General features: G+C 33.8%; 1 protein-coding gene across 1 annotated transcript in view; it reads left to right on the forward strand.

Annotated features, from left to right (window-relative positions):
* The window catches only part of LOC583008 (probable ATP-dependent RNA helicase DDX58), a 38802-nt gene that overhangs the window by 15729 nt on the left and 326 nt on the right, over positions 1–22747 (forward strand). The window contains exons 9-16 of the mRNA XM_030984910.1: positions 16386–16548; positions 17344–17439; positions 17866–18035; positions 18636–18774; positions 19306–19554; positions 20958–21125; positions 21522–21675; positions 22154–22416. Of these exons, the coding sequence (XP_030840770.1) occupies positions 16386–16548; positions 17344–17439; positions 17866–18035; positions 18636–18774; positions 19306–19554; positions 20958–21125; positions 21522–21598 (1062 nt within the window). The 3' untranslated portion in view covers positions 21599–21675; positions 22154–22416. The remainder of the gene's footprint in view (positions 1–16385; positions 16549–17343; positions 17440–17865; positions 18036–18635; positions 18775–19305; positions 19555–20957; positions 21126–21521; positions 21676–22153; positions 22417–22747) is intronic.

Consider the following 22747-nt stretch of genomic DNA (forward strand, 5'->3'; position numbering starts at 1 on the left):
TAGGCATTTTAATAAAACAAGTAATCAATCCAGTAGAATATACTCTAAATTATGTGATAAAGGTGTCAAATTTGTTCATTTGAACATCGTTAGCTTATTGAAGCATTTTGATGAAATTGGGTCTATATTATGCAATAATGATATTCACATTTTAGCTCTAAATGAAACTAGGCTAGATAATTCAGTTGCAGATAGTGAAATAAGTATACCTCATTTCAATGTTATTAGGAATGATAGAGATAGAAGAGGTGGAGGAGTTGCCATATACGTACATGAGAATGTTACATTTGAAAAGTTAATAGTGCCTAGTTCAGTAGATCAACTGGAAGTTATTTGCATTCTGATTCGTTTGAAGCATACAAAGCCTTTTATTTTTATAAATTGGTATCGACCGCCAAATAAAACACGTCTACTGGAGTCCTATGAAGAATTGTTGTTATATTTAGAAGGATTTAATACTCCAATAATATTAATGGGCGATGTTAATAATAACATTGCCAAGCTTCCACTTACTTGCGATACTCGTAAATATTCACAAATTAATGATATATATGGTTTGTGTCAAATTAATAAATCTGTTTACACTCGAGTAACGCCTGAGTGCTCATCTTTAATTGATCACATGTTAACAACTTGCCCAGACAAAGTAAGCTCTTTTGGTGTCTTACACAATGGTTTGAGTGATCATTATATGAGTTACTTAGTCTGGAAAGCTCAGGTCAATCATGATGATTCTTTTGTAAATTATGTAACATTTAGAAAATCTCATGAGGTAGACTTTGAAAAGTTGAATGCCGATCTTAGATCGCAGAAGTGGGATGAGGTAGAAGAAGGTATTGACCTCGATAAAGCTGTAAACAAATGGGAAGTACTCTTTTTAGACACAATAGACAAATACATGCCATTGAAGAAGAAAAGGGTACGCAAAAAACACTCCCCTTGGTTGAATGAATGTATATTTAAGCTCATGAAAGATCGTGATAAAATGAAAGGTAAAGCAAAGACGAAAAAACAAGACGTTTACTGGAAACAATACAAACACTTAAGAAATAAGGTAACGTTTGAAATAAGGAGAGTAAAGAAACAATATTTCATTGAAAAACTAGGTGCTTGTACGGATAGAGCGAAATCTTGGAGAGTATTAAAAACATTAATTCCCAATACGAAATCAGCTACTAATTTTCCCCTCCCTATCGATGAATGTAAAAGAGTAGCAAATGATTTTAACGAACATTTTGTCAATGTTGGAAAACAATTTGATAACAGTAATGGTAATAAATGTATCAGTTACGAAGAGTTTGAAAGTACCGACGCCATTGAGAGCACAGATAATACCTTTTCTGTTCCTGTAATTACACAGTCAGATGTTCTGAAAGAAATCTATCGATTAAAGAATAAGCAATCAGTTGGGGTTGATGGAATAGATTCTTACATGCTGAAAGCCTGTGCACTGGAAATTGTGAAACCTCTCACATATTTAATTAATAGGTCATTGTCTGAAGGTACAGTCCCTTCCAGATGGAAGGTGGCTAAGGTCATCCCCCTACATAAAAAGGGTGATAAAGCTTAAGCCAATAATTACAGACCGATATCTTTATTAATGTGTTTGTCCAAAATATTAGAAAAAATTGTACAAAAACACTTAATCCAATTTCTGCAAAAAACCAACATTTTAACTAAAGATCAATCGGGATTCAGGCCGAAACATTCTACCTGTACCGCTCTTACAAAGGTTACGGACGACTGGCTTCAATCAGTTGATAAGGGTTTATATACAGGAGCACTTTTTGTCGATCTGCGAAAAGCCTTCGATTTGGTCGATCACAGAATTCTCTTGAGAAAATTGTCTAATGTTGGTATAAATGGTATAACGCATAAGTGGTTTTATGAATATTTGGTTAACCGTAAAATGTTTACTTCGATAAATAATGTTTCTTCAAATGAATTGATATTAACGTATGGTGTGCCTCAAGGCTCCATACTTGGTCCAATTTTATTTCTAATTTACATCAATGATTTAGCTAATGCTTTTCATTATTGTCATCTGCATTTATATGCAGATGACACAGTTATTTATTTCTCAAATGTAAACCCTATTATTGTACAGTCTGTTCTTAATAATGAATTAATTTCGCTATCTGATTGGATGTGCCATAACAAACTTTATATAAATTGTGAAAAAACAGTATCTATGTTAATGGGAACGAAGTCAATGCTTCATAAACATCAAACATTAAACTTAAAACTAGGTGGTAATGTTATTAATCAGGTTAAGAACATTAAATACTTAGGAATGAATATAGACTCTGAATTAAAATGGGACTTACATTTATGTGAAGTAATTAAGAAAGTAGGAAAGATGTTAAGCTTTTGGGGAAGGCTGAGACACATTTTAAATGAATCTTTTCTTAATCTAATTTATCAATCAATAGTCATTCCTCATTTTGATTATGCTGACATTATATGGCAATCCTCCCAAAAAATTTATCTGGACCAACTTCAAAAACTTCAAAATAGGGCTGGTAGGATAATCCTTAAGATAAACCCTCATAATCATACTTCAACATATCAAATTCACGACCTCTTAAAATGGGAATCCCTAAAAACCAGACGTAAAAAGCACATGTACATAATGCTGTATAAGATTTTCCATAATTTAACTCCAGACTATATGCAGAATAATCTCTTTTACAAAGCAACCAATTATGCCCTAAGAAATATCAATAACTTAGTCTTGCCCAAACCTAAAACTAATTATTGTAAACGAACATTTTTTTATCGCGGATCTAAATTATATAATGAATTACCGATTAACTTACGTAGACCGAACACACTCAATTTATTTCGACAGGGCCTAAATGAATGGATGCTAGATTTTGATGTATAAACTTTTGGTGTAAACGGGGAGGGGGGAGGGATGGTAACAGACGTATTCATAATGTGTTATAGAGGGTTTGGGAGGGGGTTGTAGATAGTGCGTTTGTAATATTATATTTTTGTAAAATTTTGTGTTTTATTTCTATGTTTGATTATTTCTGGACCTCTAGGAAGAACAGAGCCATTTTAATAATGGCTCTGAATAGAGCTTTCCAGCCGTTTATTTTTTTAATTCTTGATTTGTATTATTTGTAAATTGTATTCTTGTATGTATTGAATTTTTTTTTTATACGGAAAATAAAACCAAACCAAACCAAAACATAAAAATAGTGTTATATCAAATAGAGTTTATAAAATAACTTATCATTATCGGTCTTCTTGATAAAGGGGACTTCCAGAAGTCTTGAGTAAAACTACAAAAAGGATCATTGCCAGTGACGTTTTTTGTACATTTTACCCATTACTGTTACTAATATTCAGTAAATTCAGTATTTGTAATATAAACAAGAAAATTCATTTATACTTACAACAATATTTTGCAGTAAAAATATTGTAAATTGATGTTTGTTAACAATTAATTAAAGTAGACTAGAAGTATGCTTGGATGAGCTTAGCAATCTTGGTATTGACTTGGGTAATAAAACATTGAAAGCATTGAAAGCCGGGGTAATAATATGATTGCAGGAGGACATTATTAATACTGATGAGGTTACCCTGGGTAAACAAGACATTATTTATATTATTATGTTTTCTTCTTGTTCATAGCATGTTTAACATGGTGTTGTCAAAATAGTTTTCTGTCAAATTGCGCAAATCAGATTAGAGGTCGCTGAGGTACATATTATTGATGATGTCAACTTGTATGGATACTGAAATCAAAATTTTGATTCTTGTTATCATTTTTTTTTCTGTTACAATTAAGGCTATGTAGAAAGGGAATAATGCCCTAGTAAATCAATGAGTGGTGAGATATAAATATTTCCAATCATAACGCAGAAATGGCACAGTTAGAATTGCTGTTATCTTTAAAAAGTTTCTTCTATTTTTGTCCTTAAATTGGCTAATAATGTCTAAAAATGCATGCATATAATCTACTAGTTTATAACCGATGAGAGTCTACACAATATGTTATCTATTTTATAAAATGTCTTCATGTACTATCTGCTGCACCGTCTTGGTCACATTATACTCAAAAGATAATCTAGATAAAAACAATATTAACGGGAAGATTGCTGGAAAGAGAAGCAAGGGAAAGGCAAAGCCATACATATTTGCAAACCCTGAACAAATGGGCAAACAAAAATGAAATCAGCAGTACCAGCTTTTTAAGAATAGCAGATAATAGACAGAAAGTGAGCGTCATGACCGACGATGTCTGTAACAGACTTGGCATGCAGTGATGACGGCTCTGCCAATGACATACGTGTGTTGCTTACTTCACTGTTTCATGGACCTGAGTTTAAGCATTCACTTCTTGTTCATGTTGTTATGGCTACTATTCGGAATAAAGATATATATGTTTGTAGACACAAATTATAAGATTGCGTGTTCTCGTTGAAGATGATATATCATCAAATGTTTACTCAGATATTCAGAGGATTTTATCTGAAAATAAATGTAAAACTTATCTTTTACATATCAATGTCGTTGAATTGTGTTTTATTCAATGTTTCACAGCTTAATATACATATTTAAACATGCAACGTAAAGAGCTCTTTACTCTTTAAAGCACTCCTTGTCTCAACATTATCCATCGTCAAACAATTATGATATTAGTGTTTCATCTCAATGAAGCTCTTGATTAGTGTTTTGAGATGCAGGCATAACTTCTTCACCGAGAGCCTAGATATTACATGTTGCACCTGCTATAAAATCTAAATAGTGAGTGTGCAGTTGGATAACAAAGTTAATGTTTTATTGGGCAGGCATTTATCAAGTTTCAGGGTCGCCTTTAATGTTGTAGAATAATACATCCAATTTCAAGCCATTTAAGGACTGGTTTATTGAGAGCTGAACTTATTTTGTTACAGTAAAAACTTACTTTCTACCCCTAACCCCACTCACCTCCCTCTCCCCCCCCCCCCCAAAAAAAATAAAAAAATAAATAAAAATGAAAAGAAAGCAGAAAATAGGTAGTTTTAATATCAAACAAAACGTATGGAATATACACGTAACAAAGACAACATTGCAAGAACAAAATTCTTTATTTAAGTATCAGAAATTCGTTAGTAATGAATATTCCAGGAAAAGCACGTTTAAGTTACATTTGAATATAATTATGAACTGTTCTATTAGCACAGTTTACAAATGACTTTTAGAATGTGATCATTTACTTTAGGTTAATTTACCTGTTTTGTTTTACATTTCAATGGAATTAATCCAAAAGGGGCTACTTATGAAAGCAAATCTCAGGAATGTTTACGGGTTGTTATTAATTTGAGTGAAAGTCATCCATACAATCATGACGATAGACGTGCGTGGGTTGGGTTATTTAAATATCTAAAGCGGAAGTTTTAAAGCCACACACTTTCTCTAAATGTACACTTCAGAAAATAGACCTTCAAAATTCTGAATATTCATCCGGAATTACACCCTTACTACGAATATTGTTACATATATCGATAATATGAATATCATCTTATGGATTGGATCTTCCGATCCTTATTTACCCTGGTTAAATAAAACGTTATTATTATTATTATTATTATTATGCACATGTATGTCAGGGGAAATCCTGCTTAAATAATAAAGAACATTTTCTTTAGAATATTACACACTTTATTATCTTTATGTATGCAACTCCTATTAAAACAATTGAGAAGAATAAGCAACAGATACTTAAAGATGGATTCAATTTCTTCTTTTATTACATGTTTATATACAAAGTTGACAATATATTTATAATTTTAAAACAACTTGAACCACTTCAATTAATTTTGAAAGTATTTATATGATCTCAAAGGATATCAAAGAGACAAAAGCTTGAATCAGTCTATAAAATATAAATCTCATGTAAATTGAAATGAAAGTTTTTATTTGTTATTGTTTTCCAATCTTTTCATTTCATTTATTGATTTCCACATTCAAAGATTTCCACAAGAAAATGCAATATAATATTTGAAATTTGAATGTGTGTGTGTGTGTGGGGGGGGGGGGGTCTTTAAATGCCAAATAAAAGCTTATCTGGGGCAATACCCATGTTAATTAATTTAAGGAAAATCATGGCGGAAAGAGAGAATTTTTACATACATACATAAGATTTATATTTCATTTTGAAATTTTGAAATTTTGACACAACTTCAAATTATTCGGGACAGTATCATAGCATTTAGTTCGAATAAATGTTAAAGTGCTTCTTGAAAAATTATATTTAAACAGTGGCAAGCGGATATTCGTATGTGTTCTTGTTTATTAAACTGATAAAATGTACAATTCAGATTTAAATATGATTAAAATCGGACGGAAGCGTGCCTTTAAGGTATAAATACATTGATTCAATTGGTAAATAGTTAACATTTTCATTTGACTAAAAAGAGGAGCGGTGTGGCTACATAAGGGGTTATTGCAAAAAATCTCAATGCACGTTTTTAACTCTAAATGCAATTTATTGCTCGTTGTTATTGCACAATTTCCCCCATTCTATGTTGCAATATAGTATACACATTAAAGATACCTTAAATGGAACAATATGTTTTGCGCGATTCATTACACTGATAGCCCTCGATATCCTTTTCCATGACAATTTTGCATCAATTGTCATACCTAGAAACGTTGTCTGGTCATCCTTTTTTATTTCGTTATCACCATTTTTTAATTGCAGCAAAGAATGATGCAGAAAAAATGTTTAGGTTTAAAAATCTTATAACAGGTTTTTTCATATTAATTTTCAAACAGTTAGAGCTAAACCACATATCAAATTTTTAGTTCATTGTTGATTACATTATTTATTTCTAATAAATTATTTCTTGATTTTTTTTCCGTATCATCTGCAAAACATGATGGAAAGAGAACGGTCACTGACATATAATACTGAAAATCATTGACAAATAATTAAAACAACAATGGTCCAAGGACTGATCCTTGCAGAACGCCAGAGACTGAGTATGTATTATTCATTTGATGTACTCTTTTCAACACAGTCATGTAAATTGTTTGCAATTAAAAAGGTAACTTTAAAGCCAATTAAAAAACGTTTTCTCTAATTCCCTAGTGTTCTATTTATGTAAAAAGTTCTATAGTTTATACAATCAAAGGCTTCTGAAAGATCTCAAAAGATTCCGATGAAAGATTTCCTTTGTTCACATACATTGGCAAGGTTGTGGGTAAATACAAAGAGTGAGATATTTTTAGAATAAATTTGTCGAAAAACAAATTTATATGAATAAACCGCAAACTCATGGGGGTTCAAGGTTTCTTTAAAAAATTAATTACAATTTACTAGTTTTCGTCAAAAGAGCCGTTTTGGGGGGCCCCTCCAATTTAAGGGTGTTAACACATCCAAAATATTGTATTTTATGCTAAAATCTTTCGAATAAACGAGGTGTGGTTCGTTTGTGTGATATAATGGCAACCAACTGAACACGAAAACTAAGCATGATATTTGACTTGTAAGGGCAAACATTTGTACAACTATTTCTTCGTGTACGGTGCAACATCAGTTCTTGTATTTTTTTTGTGTACTTTCTCGAACTGCGAGCAGCAATCTAGTCTTACTTCTCTACATGTAGCCTACATACATGCGTTTGTGTTGACAACGATCTGAAATAATGCAAAAGTTTACAATACTATTATAATTATACTAGTCTATTTTGTTCTTCTAATTTTTCATGACGTCATACAAAAAGACTGCTCGATCTGGCTGTGGGGATTTCCAGGCTGGGGGAATCCCCAGTTCACTCGACGAAAGTGCACTGTGTTGCAATGTATATTGATCAGCAGGCTGCAGTGCGTGTGCATTTCTGGATGCTTCGATCGAACCCATGAAGCAGAACGTCACGGCTAGCAAGTCTCGATCTTCCGTTACTGAACTTATTGTAAGCTATTTTTATGTTCTATTGTAATCATGATCGCATCGACTTTCACAAATTCACCAGGCCAAGGCCTCAACGACAATACAAGAATTAAAGCCTTATTAAACTTGCACGTAAGGCCTACCGTGCGTCAACCTGTTGTATCAACCCATTCTATTGGCACTAATATTGCGTTCGACTCCAAGGGCATTTCTTTAAAGTTTTTGCGATCGTAGTATTGATAATCAAATCTCCATTGTCGGTATACCCGATATGAAAGGCAATTCAAGTAATATAAACGATCACTAGTGTAGCGCTATCTAGATTTTAGATTAGATAATAAAAAAGAATGTTAAATGACAATGCTTTGAAGTCACGTGTTTGCACGTCATGGATAGGTTATGATATGTTGTGTTATTGCATATGTAGATCAACACACATCTCCATTTATTCAGTTGCAGCTCTGTTATTTAACCCTATGCATAGGCCTACTGTTTAAAAATGTCTATATTATTTTTAAATTTAGTTATTATATGGAATCTAAACAACTTAACAAAATAAAACAATTTGATTCATTTAACAAAATGATGATTATTCACATATCAAGTCAACATTGCTTTCAATCACAAACCCTTCGATTATATAATCAGTTGATAAACAGTAGTAAGATGCATCATTTTTTTAAAACTCGGTATCAACATAACTATAGTAATCAACTGTATCAATTGACCCAATGCTGATTGCAATGCTCTGCTTAGCATGGATTTAGTTCCACTTTCTTTGTGTATAATTTATGTGCATTATCAAAGAGAGGTTCAGGTGTAGATTTATCAAATATCATTTTCTTTCACTGAATTGCTCACTGATAGATGGCATGTAACAATGCAATTATGATAGAAAATGGATTACTATCAGTGGGGTTTGCTTATGTCTAGTGTTTTATCTCAGTTAGCTAAAGAAAACTCCTCTTGATTGTTTACGTTTATTACAATTAATGGTGATGACAAATCATTCGCTATTTTTTATATTTTTTTCATTATAAAACAACTTTTAGCAGAACATTTCTAAGTTTATGTTTCCATGTAGAATTGCCCATACACAGTTTTGTAATGAAATGCACAATTTCAATGATAAGTGTGGCAACTAGTGTGTATAAATAGTTTATGGTCACTATTCTGATTTTATGCAGTTTAGGGGCGATTTTTTTTATTTTCCTGTTGATTCTAGATACCAACTGTAAAAAGAAAATAGAAGTAAATTTTTAATTTGATATAACATCTCTAATTAGAGCACTGTTTGCTCAAATAGTTATGATGATTATTATAATAATGATAATAAGGATACTGATAGTAACAAGAATATTGATGAAAACCATAATAATAATAGTAATGAAGAAAAGAATACCGATAACAATGACACTAATTATAATAATGATGATAATGATAATAATGGTCTTATTAACAATAATGATGGTAATAATTATACAACTGATGATAGTAATGATAATAATAATGAAAATAATGATAATATGGTAGTAGTAATGGTGATGATGAGAAGAAGGAGAAGAATAAGCAGATTAACTTGATCTCTTTATCGAAGAAACAGTACAAATCATCAGGAAAAGAGAATTGTCTAACATCCATGTCAGGTAGTTCCTAGATAAATAATGTAATATTTCAATGTGTTTTGGGGATTCCCCATAACATCGGGCCTTTTAAGTGAGAAAGTGTGGGTGAGTCGACCTGTGAGTCGATGTAGGTGTTCAACGTGTTTGAAACTATTCAAAAGTACACGTACTATTGTAAATATTCAGCACCTATGCACCGAGGTTTGAGGACGAAATGAGGAGAAATTAGAGATTATTATGTCTCGTTGATGTGGAAGGTCATATGAAAGCAGTAAATTTCCATTGTACAAGTAGTTGCTTTTTCAGATTCAACACCATGGCAAAGAGAATTGTAACAGCTGATACTTACTGTACCTCGTATGAAGAACTCCTACAACAAATCCAACTCTTAATGCAACGTGAAGAGGCTGCTGGCATCCAAGTTACAGGTAAATAATAAAAATGTCTTTTATGGAAATGCATACGTGTAATGTAATTAAAACAATTACAACCAATTGTTAATCAGCAAACCTCAAATAAAAAGTGATTAGCAAATTGGATGATTATAACGCCTTGTACAGAAATGGAGCATCAAAGCCGCTACATTCAAACAAATTGATGATGTGAAGTGTATTAATTACGCTTCTCATGTCTGTATCTTATAACACAATGCTCAGTAAACATGCGCAAGAGCTTTGTTGCACGCAGTTGCCCTTCATTTTACACTTTATAAAAAACGTGGCGGCGGTTTACCACACCATAATTTGGAACAAAAATTAAGTAAAATATTTGATAGCAATTTTTTTTAAATTTATAGGTGCATTTCCTTATTAAGGATAGTTATCTAAAGAAATTGGTTTTAACATATCTGGGTTTTTTTCCCTTCTACCTTCACCAGCATTGCACATCAAGCTTTTCCCAATTGCATATCGATGATTATAGGGATCTACTGCAGAATGAATTTCTTATGCAATTCTCTCATTCAGTTAGAGTATTTTCTGAAGAAAATCAGGTGGAGGTTTTATGCTAGTCTGTATTAGCTTTTTCCTTTTCCTTTTCTATCTCTCATCTAATAATAATAACAACAGTAATGATAATGATAATAATCCAGACATTTATAGTGCGCAAAATTCCTACCAGATGGTGCTCAAGGCGCTTAGTATAAATATATTAAATGTAATAACAAACCTACTCTGAAATGCTTACAATAAAGCAGAACATAAGATATTTAAGGGACGGCACTTGTTATTAGATATGTTTTTAGATATCTTTAAAACTTATCGTAAATTTTACCATTCATTTTCATGACACCCTGTATTCATTGACCCCTCCTCGTTAACTTCTACAAGTCTTTGTATTGTAGGGCCATGTCACCACATTTGACAGTCATGTAAATCATTTAGGTTGGGCTTGATCTGTCGAAAGGAGTATCATTTTCTTCTTTCTTGAATTTGTTCAGATGATGAGGATTCTGACGAGAGGAGTAATTCAAGCACGGAATCAGGATCAGAAGGTAAATTACATTCCATGTGTTTTATTCTGAAAAATTCAACATGCTAAAGAAATTCCTTACTGAGAAAAAGGTACACAGTTTTCAAAATCAAGAATTTTTTCTTAAATAAATTGGATTAGTGTTCTGAATTTGTGATTTGTGAATTGTGATTGTTCCTTCAGAACTATTTCATATTTAATGAAATATTGAATTCTGTTGAGAGCTAGAATCTCTGGTGATTCCTTTTGAAAACTAGACCAAAATCTATAATAATCTTCACCTACTGATAAAGGCTTTGGTACTTATTTTGGTATTACTATTAATCAATCATTTCTCAGATATTCGATACGATTATGAAGCTTGGGTAAATTTAGTTTAATCATCCTACTTTCTCTTGGTTTGTATTAAAGGTATTACAAAGTTTTGGGAAATTTTGAAAATTGGGTGGATAGTGAATCTTTACAATTTTGATATATTTGGATGCCGCTGTGGATGTATAATAAGCAATAAAAAAATTAGCCCCTAAAACACTTCTGTTTTCGAGAAAAAATGAATATAAAAATTTACCGGTGCTCCCGGTAAATTTTGATAAATTTTAAATAGCTCCTATGGCCGTACAATGGTAGCTGCGACCATGAAAATCTCAGAATATGTAGTTGGGATATATAATTTCCAAACGGGAATAGCTAATCGGTCGATTTTAGTCATGAAACATTGTTTCATAGCTAAATTAATATCTTGACCTTGAGAGGGAGCTATACAACATAAAGAGTTTATTATTTATAATTTCAAAACTTTAGACTCGATTTCAACCGCGACAACGATCAATGTATATTGTAGGGACGCATATGCTTCCGATATGTTAATTTGAACCAAATTCATGACCCCATACCAAAACTTTGTAATACCTTTAATATGCACTATACAAGAATGGCTGGCATATTATAATCATTATTATTCATTTAAGCAGTAAATGTTGTTATTGTTATTATTATCATTATTATTATTATCATCATCACCATGATCATCATCATCAGTTTTTTCCCATCAGCATTTTACAATTCCAAAGCATTAAATTATGATCATGTGATTTGCATTTTTATTTAGGGATCGTCTGCGCTTATAAATTGGTAGTACTGTAAATTTGATAAATTTATAACTGGAACTTACAGTCAATGTCATCATAAAGATAACTCTCCAATCTTATCTTTAAGATCCGAGTGTAGTGAAACCAAACAATAAGAATGCAGGCTCAATTCAGTTCAAAGTCATTCTGCTTTTTTAAAGAACAGGCAAAATATCAAACATGACAGAACAGGCGGTTTAATAGACTCTATCTATTGGCAATATTGCCACTCCCTACAGGTACATGTACATCACATCTGTACAGGCCACTACACGAGGCAAACTTTTATCCTTTCTTCTGGCATGTTAATCCAGACATATTAGAGCACGAGTACAAAACATTTCGGCACATAGTTAAAGAGAAGGTTCATTGATTTTAAAAAAACTAACTTTAATATCATTATTGCAAAGGTGGCACTTTGATTGGCCAAGGTTATCAAAAGCCAAAGCTTGAAAACATTCGAAGTAACGATTATTAACAATTACAAAACGCTCAGATACAGCCCCGACATAGCACCTGAAAAGCTCTCCGGTCGCTGCTGAGATATGACGTCACATGTTAAACATGATGTGCACGAGCAGACGATGTCCCGTGACATCTCACACAATTTCAGTGCCTGTTTTGTCATCTTTTCTTCAGTTATTTCTCTTACTTCAATACCATATGGTGAAATGTTTAATCTATTGCCTCACTCTAAACCCCGTACATGGTATGAACCCGCACTTTAAGAATTAAAGCAATAAGGGATAAAGTGATCTACCACATGACTTCATGCCTAGTTGCTATATCAGGCAACCATTTATGCAAGTCAGGAAGAAATCAGACAAAAGCTACAAAGTAATTTCAATATAATTTACTTCATGACTGCATGCTTGGTTGCTATGTCAGGCAATCAGGTATGCAAGTCAGGCATACATCAAACAAAAGCTACAAAGTAATTTCAATACAATTTACTTCCTGACTGCATGTTTGGTTGCTATGTCAGGCAACCAGGCATGCAAGTCAGACAGACATCAAACAAAAGCTACAAAGTAATTTCAATACAATTTACTTCCTGACTGCATGTTTGGTTGCTATGTCAGGCAATCCGGTATGCAAGTCAGGCAGACATAAAACAAAAGCTATAAAGTAATTTCAATACAATTTACTTCCTGACTGCATGTTTGGTTGCTATGTCAGGCAACCAGGCATGCAAGTCAGACAGACATCAAACAAAAGCTACAAAGTAATTTCAATACAATTTACTTCCTGACTGCATGTTTGGTTGCTATGTCAGGCAATCCGGTATGCAAGTCAGGCAGACATAAAACAAAAGCTATAAAGTAATTTCAATACAATTTACTTCCTGACTGCATGTTTGGTTGCTTTGTCAGTCAATCAGGTATGCAAGTCAGACAGACATCAAACAAAAGCTACAGAGTCATTTCATTACACTAGTGTACATTGAGGTTTTGCAGGATGGCTCTTTAGAATAGGAGCTGGCATGCAGCCAAGGATAGGAGCACTTTGGAACCAAAACATGTTTAATCGTGGTTTGAAAAAGTTGAACAATGGAACCTTGATAACAAAATTCTTTAGTGAGTGATCATGAAACATCATTTGCTTTCATATATTTAGAATAGTTATACATAGATTTGTTCTTGTTTGCATTATTTATTCATGTTTTAGCAGAAGTGAAGGCAAATGTTCGTTATTTCACAAAAATTATGAAGAGGAATATTAGTTAATGCATGTGATATCTTTAGTTTTTCATGTTATAGGTTCGGAAAGACAGATGCTTTAGCTAAAAGACTAAAAATTACTAAAAAAGCTAAAAATTTACATGATCAGTTCATTCTGTGATGAATATTTTCGGGCAACTCCAGATATCTGTGTATCTATTGGTCATCTGGAAAACCTTGAAGACTACCAGGTAGAACTTGCCAAGCCTGCTCTTCGGGGCCATAATACATGTGTAGTAGCTCCAACTGGTTCAGGGAAAACATATGTTGCTGTTGCTGTAGCTCAGGAGGTCCTCAGAAAATCACCAGGGAAAAAGGTCATCTTTGTTGTAAATCAGGTAATCGGATTAATGAGCTTTCATTCCTCCTATATGTACATCAAATCCTCCTTATTTTTGTACATGGAAAAAGGTACCCCCAAAATAATCGATTTGTCTCTTTCTTTTCCCCTCTGTCTATTACACTTAACATAAAGACACAGTTTTGGGTAAACCAGGGATGTGATGGTGGTGGTGGGTGGGGGGGGGGGGAAGCAGGATAAATATTAATTTGTTTTCCACGATAATGTTTCCTGGGAATACGATCTTTTGAATCCTACCATCCCTCTTTAGGTTCCCTCAGGGGGGGGGGGGGATGGGAGGGGTTTTGGAATCAACCATTTTTTTTTTTATTCCTGTAATTTTAATCCTCGTTTGCATGAATGTCCAATACTGTGTAACGACAATAAAAGTTTTATTTAAATGATAATAGTAATAATTATATGAATTTATAATTTGGACATATCCGAAAACCTATGATCAAGGTCCAACAATATCGTGTATACATATGGGATAATATTAAGTTCAGCAAATGATTAAACCACAGATATTTAAACAGAAACGGTTATGTATTATTACTTTCATACTAATGAATAACATGCATTGTTTTGTTACAGGTATCTCTTGTATACAAGCGGAGTACAGTGTTCAAGAAATACATCAACGATGTGGCCTATATATGTGGGGATCATGGCCAGCCTGAAATAACACGCCTCCCTCTGGATGAAGTCTTGAAGAAGAACGATGTAGTGGTTCTAACAGCACAGATACTTGTAGATGCCTTGACCAAGGGACAGGTGTCATTCAACCAAATAGGACTTATCATCTTAGATGAGTGCCATGAGACAAAGGTGATTATACAAGCATAATATTAGAAGATTGCCATGTGGTAGAAACTCTCACAAAAGCTTGCAGTGGTCCATATTCCCAGAAGGTTAATGCCATAAAGGAATGACTCCCAACACTGGAATTTTGCAATTCACAAAGTTTATTTATGCATAAAAGGCTTTATTAGGAGATCATGAAAGTTTTTGATATTTCCACTGTAATTTGTCATCTTGCAATCACAATTTATAACACCTTTTTTAGAATGACACCTGTTAGGGAACTCCAAATGAAAACCCCTTCTTCTTCATTAGTAATCATCCTTTCTTCTGTATAATCAAAAAAATATATGAATGGATTTTTGTCAAAGTCAACTTTTCAAGTTTATTGAAAGCTTAGGTTATATTCTGATACATGTTATAATGTCATGAATGATTTATTATATCCCACATCAAAACAAATTAAGTGAGAAGATTGGCCACATATGGCTCACATGACATGGAATACATGGAATACATCCAGCGTGGAGAATAAATGGATATTGCGTAACCTGAAATGGGGTATATCCTAAATATACCCCATTTGACACCCATTCGAAGCTGTCAATATGCCTATCGCGATATCTGCATCCACTGTAATGTGGCATGTCACAAGTGTGGTGTGTGTGTGTATTTATACCATGCACTCTTCTTAGGGCACAGTAACATTATAGATCTTTGAGTTTGGTGACTATCATATTACTATGCCAGTCACTTCAGAAAAAACATAGCTTCAACCTGTTCTCCAAAATACTAATGGAATAATAATGCTGGTAAAATGTAATTGTTTATAAATGTTATTTTACCCCTTCTCTCCCATATTTAAATAATGTTTGTATCCACAGTTTGCGTAATAAATGTTTGTTTTAGATGAACTTTCTTATACAGAATACCATTGAGTATGATTCCCTATGCGATTCATATATTATTCTGTATTGCAAGATGGTTATAAATTTGTGTCATTTCAGAAAGAGAGTCAATACAATGCTATCATGGCAAAGTACATGGAGCAAAAACTGACAAATAAGGAACCACTTCCTCAGGTAAGTTTATCCTGCAGCAGATAAGTCAAAGAAAATTTAAAGTTCAGGTTCAAAACTTTTATTTTTGGTTTATGTAGCACTTTGAACGTGTGTAATATCAGTGCTGTATTTAAAAATGAACTGTTTTAATTGTTCTTTTTTACCCCATATTTCGTCAAATATTCAAAAGAATGTACATTGAAAGAGGTTATTGTTTTTCAAACTCTTTGAATTATCATCTTGAGTTTAGATGAAGTATCACAAGATGGTTTTCTTTTTATTACATTTTATGTATTTCTGAAGATATAGTCATGCTTATGATTATTGTATTGATTTTGTTATTCTGTATTAGATTCTTGGCATGACAGCATCTCTAGGAGTAGGTAACGCACGTTCTGACAAGAATGCCATTCAATACATGCTCAAAATGTGTGCTAACATGGATGTAGTGAAGTTATCCACTGTTCAGAAACATAAAGAGAGCTTGGAAAAGGTTGTCAACGAGCCTGATGAAGGTGAGAATATATTCTCCATCTTTTTTTTGTCAAATGAAAGTTCTAATAGAATGATTTATTTTTATGTCAATTTTACCATATTTCATTTCCAGGAACATAAAGGAGTATAACAATAACAAAGAAAACAAACAAAAAATTACATTAGGATAAGAGAAGAAATCACCAACTGATGCCTACTGAACACCAAAAGAAATCAAGTTTCAGTAGAAGGCTTTGCTCATTAGCTGATTGTATGATACATGTATACATATAATAGATCCATTAGATATGCAGAATATCATAAATTATCTGCTCCAGCAACAATTTCTCCATGTTTAATTTCTAAAAGAATAAATGCAGATTTATAGCGAAAGTGAGCTTTAGAAATACTAAACCTAACCTAACCCTACGATTAACCCTCAACCTAAATTATTATAGAAAATATTTTCATTCATATTGCAAGCCTCTGTTTATTGCTCATCTTTTTATTTGTCATTATAGTACAAACTTAATTACAGAATAACCTAACTTTACATCGTAAGTCAGGAACTTCATTTTGGATTTCATTGTGTAACGCAGGCTTTCTTCTTTTCAAAAAAGATACTTTATCAAAATCTCGGCATTTTAAACTGCCTACGGTTAAACGGAGCATTATTTAAAGATAAGTTTGTAATTTTGTGAGAAGGTTTAATGTCAACGTGGTAGTGGAGCTTTATATACATCTCATTGATTCGCGATATACATAATTAGTATATAATCTTAGGTTATTTTTTTAAGTCTTTACGATCATAATCTAAAGACCGATTTCATTATCAGGATTGCATGTAGTGACAAGCAGAACCGAGGATTCATTTGCAGAAGAAATACAGGATCTTATGTATCAGGTCTTCAAGTATATCAACTCAAGCACAGGTAGGTCCGAGAATATACTCTTCAAAATCACTTGTTAGTGATGCATATAGTCTGTAAAGTGTCTGATTTTTGTTAGTGGATGTACAAGATTCACTGATACATATAAAGGATCGCCATCATTATTTGGAAAAAAATTGGCTGCATTAATGCGCTGGAAATACATTGGGAATGTTTACAATGCATATCACAGGGACATATTGGTGCTATTTAGAAACGTATATCCTGGCTATAGCTTGTTATCACACACGTCGTGTTCGAAGCAATCATCAAAACTCTGCAAATTTATCACGTTTCAGTTCAGTCAAGTAGACAATTATGGTAAATGAAAAATCTGGCTTACTGTTGGCACAATGAATATAATAGATGAAGAGTTTCTCTCTGCTTAAAGAGGCCAACGTTATATTTGTTTGATTCATTTTATTACAGGAAGCTCTGTTCTCAACACTACGGTTGAAAAGCTTTCCAGTCTCCGAAGCAGTAACCATTCCAGAGAGAACTTCAGCCATGTTCTGTGCACGCTGAAGAAAGAGATAATAGAGAATTTTCAATCAAGTGATTTACAGCTCAGTCTCATGACATGTGCACAATATCTAAAGGTAGTCACTTCATTCAAAGTTCCAATTTTCTACAAATATTACTTTGCATGGCTCCTGGTAAGCTTCTCAAAGACACTAGACGCAATGTTCTTCTCACTTGTCCACTTGTCATAAAACCATTCACCTCCACATACACACTGGTTTATATCCCATCGCTGACATCATTAATCCTCAGGACTGATGGAAAACCTCCTTTAGTCTATAATATCTGTGAAATATACAGTGAGAACACTTGTCCACACATCATAACACCATGCACCTCTACATGCATCCTGGTTTATATCCCACCGCTGACATCTTTAATCTTCCGGACTGATTGCAAACCTACTACAGTCTAATATATCTGTAAAATATACAGTCAGAACACTTGTCCACATGTCATAACACCATGCACCTCCACATGCATCCTGGTCTATATCCCACCGCTGACAGCATTACTCTTCTGGACTGGAGTATCCAGTCTGTAATATCTGTGAAATGTACAGTCAGAACACTTATCCACACATCATAACACCATGCACCTCCACATGCATCCTGGTTTATATTCCACCGCTGACATCATTAATCCGCCGGACTGATGGAAAACCTTTATTTTTTTAGGAATACAGCAGTGCACTTGCCATCCATGAAACAGCTCGGACCAAGGATGCTTTAGAATATCTCCAAGAATTCATCAGAGAAAAGAGCAATAAAGCTGCCACCTCGAACACAGAGAAAATGCTCATTCGAACGTTCCAAGGTATAATCTTACATTTTGTTCTAAAAGCTATCATTCAACCAATTTATGCGTTCTTGATTAAGATAGTAGATGAAGCGTAACCCCTTTATTAATTGATTTTATGCATTTAATGTTTTGAGTTATACTCCCACCATGTACCAGTAAATCATTCAAGCCTAAAGATATCTTTCTGAGAATTTTTTGAGATAAAGGGAGTGAGAAAATTGTATGAAAGTAAACGGAGAAAGCTACTGCAAATTTCAGATTACAGTGGAGTCGTATAAGTTTATTTTCTGTTCTTCATTATTTTTGGCTCACACGTTTCGCTAGCTCACAAAATTTAGAAACGAATGTTCATGGCACTTAAGTGCCAGAGTGATGCAAGATAAATCTTCTGTAAGGAATTTGGGATTAGGGTGACACAAAACCTTTATTTCTTTAGATGGTGCCGTGCTTTAAAAAAAGGTTGAAAAACGCTGACCTAGCTACTCTATATCACCGGGCTACTATAGTATAAAAACTTCACTCTGCTATATTCTCTACTCAAAACAGACAAGCAACAAGAACTGGAGAGAATTTCAATGAGTCCTAAATCACCAAATAACCCAGCTCTTGACGAGCTTCAGAGCCTGATAGAAGGAGACATAGTGACTTGTCAGACCCAGGAGAATAATGGTCCATTCCGAGCTATCCTCTTCACTCAGACCATCGCATCTACATGGGCTCTCAAGAATTGGGTCATGGAGACAGATTCCCTCAAAGATCTTCATCCAGAGGTGTTAGTTGGCTGCAGAAACCCAGGTGTTTGTACTTACCTGCCTCATCAAAGGTTATTTGTGCCATTTGCAGTGGGTCACATAGCCTGCGATCTCTAATGTTTCCTGCATAATTATGGTCCATCTTTGTAAGGACTGCTACGGTGCTACCCGATAAAATTAAGAAGTAGAAATACCAGATGCCCTTAACAAGGTTTGCCCACAGGCCTTTATAAACCTCACCTTTCTCCCAGACCTTTGCATTACCCAGTCTGTATCTCAAGTTTCATGTTTCAAGTTTAATGTTCCACATTTTACAGAAAATATAAACATACATATAAATTACAATTGTAGTACAAATGAGCACATGTCAATGATTCTCAGTTCATATAATAGATAAAGTAAAATGTGAGGAACCTATTAAAAAGCAGGGCTAGTATAAAATAGGTTTCTGGAAGAAAAAAAGTAATGTAGATTAAAAAAAAAAGTAGCAGTAGAGAAACACGTGATTAAGAGGGGAGAATTTAAAACACAATGAAAAAAGACATTTTTATACAAAATAATGCATTGGCACCAATACCCATAGTCACCCGGTTAAAAGCGTAGTCAAAATGCGTAGTCCACCGAGCAATTTAGTTAGCATAGCACAAAGTAATTTGTTCATGTTTACATTAAAAACACCGGAACAGGCATCATTAATTAACAATTAAGATTAAAATTGAAGAAAAAAAGGACTGTAAGGAGGGCAAACAAATTATATCAGATGTAAGAACTTAAAAGAAAACTCGAAGTTTGCGTTTAAAGCAATTTAACGATGGTGCTTCCTTAACCTCCGAATCCAAACCATTCCAAAAAGAGGGACCGGTATACATAATCGCTTTTGGGGCAAAAATTGTCCGGATTGGGGGAGATGGAAATTGTCTCTTTACTACCCTTACCTAGCTCCTCTTTATTCTTCAAATCCATAGAATATGTGCTTCTAGTTTCAATGACTAAGCCCATGCTGAAAGTAATGTAGACAGCTTTCATTCTTGTTCTATTTAAATACCTTCACACTGGGCTGTTTGGTACTGTTTATCTTTAATGCCAAGAGGAGGAAGAAGAAGATGTATTGAACATGATCATCATTAGCTCAAGGACTGTATTCACAGGGCCTATCCTACCAATCGACTGTCAATATTTTCTTTCCTTCATATATATTTCATATATTTAGCCAATACTTGCAAACAAATTTTCAATTCAATGTTCATTCTGCTTGAAGAGGAATTTGACTGCAGATCTGAGTATAAAATAAACTTTCTGCTATTAAAGGAAGACAAGTACTCACAATTATTTTGCGCTTGAATGATTGATGGATATACTGCACAGTTTGAAGCTTAGATGGAAATATTCGGAATGTTTATTTTCAGATCAGTATTAAATGTAATTTCATATCTTTTTTTTTTTAAGGCATGAACTTACGTCATCAGAAAGATGTCCTAGACAACTTTCGTGATGGTGTACACAAGCTGCTCATAGCAACCTCGGCCATGCAACAAGGCATTGATATCCCAGCATGCAACTTTGTCTACAGGTACAACTACATCACTGATGCTGTTGCACGTATTCAAGCCAGAGGTATATTTCTTTTTGTTACTTGCTGTTAAAAAAATACTGAGCAATAATCCTGATTTATGATATTGACAGAATTATAAATGCACTTTGACGTAATATCCAAGACTACACAAATGATAACAGCTGCCAAACCAATTGGAAGAATAAAATGAATAGAAAATGTATGACCCCCAACAAATAATAAAACAAGTATCTCCCTTCTTGGTCGCTGATGAAGAACAAATGATTGGAAGCTGCTAGCAAGAGAAATCACAGAGTTCTCAAATTTATGTTTAATTGACCAAAATCTTTTTTAAAGGTTCATAATTTTATTATCCTTTATCGATTATTCCTGAAACTAACAATGCTCAATGGATCCATGCCTGTATTCATGTTGCATTTATGATCTTGCTTTTGAAGGCCGAACGCGTAAACCAGGAGGTCGCTTTGATCTGGTAGTTCATGATTACAGAGGACTGGATGGAAAGATAAACTAAGTAAGGAACAGGAACAGATCATGCAACGAGCTACTGATGCAGTTTCATCACTTTCTATTGAGCAGATGAAACGTGGGGTAAGTCGAAGCAACTCTAATGTTGATTGTGAAAACCCTGATCAAGTTTCTTTTAATCCCAAAAATGCTCTGACAGGGATGCATATTTGCAACAACAAAAAACAATATATTATATGAAATTACCTTGTTAAATTTATTCAGTAAATATTTTGTGTAGGTCAAACCCTCTCTGATGCTAGTGTATATTAAGAATACTCTATTTGTCATTGATGAATCTATTGAGTCAAATTTATTTGATGTAACTTCCTTCTTATTAATTTTTCAGATGGTATTCTTTATGATGTATAATCAAAGGTCAAAAAGGTGAAAATTTATGTACAACTTGTTGGTAATCAACACATTTTAAATCAATTAGAATAGGAATCTGGGCCCACGTTAATGAAGTGATACATATATAATCACCTGAGAATTCACATCATTACATTTTTGTAAAATAATCTTGACAAACACTGCAATAACTTTTGATCTCTTTTCACAGACTGCTGAATACCAGCAACAGCGCAATGTGCAGATCTTCAACCAACAGCGACCCAAACCATTTGATGAGTGCAACCACAGTTACCATTGCAAGCATTGTGATGTTCTAGTTTGCCATTCAGCTGATATCAGGATTGTAACTGGTGGTCACCATGTGGTCATCCATCGTCAGATCTTCAGCAAGATCAGGATTGTGGCTTCAGGAGGAGTCGGTCAAGATCCAGGACACTGGTCATCCGTGGAACATGCCAAGAAAGAAATCAGGTTTGTGCTTTTGCTGTAGCATTGTTAGCTTAATCTCTGTACCATGGTGGCCATAGTAGGAGTGTTTGAATTGCTGCCCAAGACCCTGTGTACCCCGCTAACCGCATCAAACCAATACTGGAAAACGGTAGTTAGATGACTTGAAATGATGACTCTGTTTTGGAGGAAATATCTAAAAGTTTGTCCAGGGTGGACTGTACGTAGCAGGCCGGGATTTGGGGGTATTTTCTCTGGCTCTGATTAATACTTGGGATCGGTATTCCATGTAAATCATGTTCCGAAATCATGTTCCATTATAGATGTATCTTCGGTTTCCCTATTTGTCTAATAT

The sequence above is a fragment of the Strongylocentrotus purpuratus genome, unplaced genomic scaffold (assembly GCF_000002235.5).
Source record: "Strongylocentrotus purpuratus isolate Spur 01 unplaced genomic scaffold, Spur_5.0 spur5_scaffold_14, whole genome shotgun sequence".
Classification (NCBI taxonomy): Eukaryota; Metazoa; Echinodermata; class Echinoidea; order Camarodonta; family Strongylocentrotidae; genus Strongylocentrotus; species Strongylocentrotus purpuratus.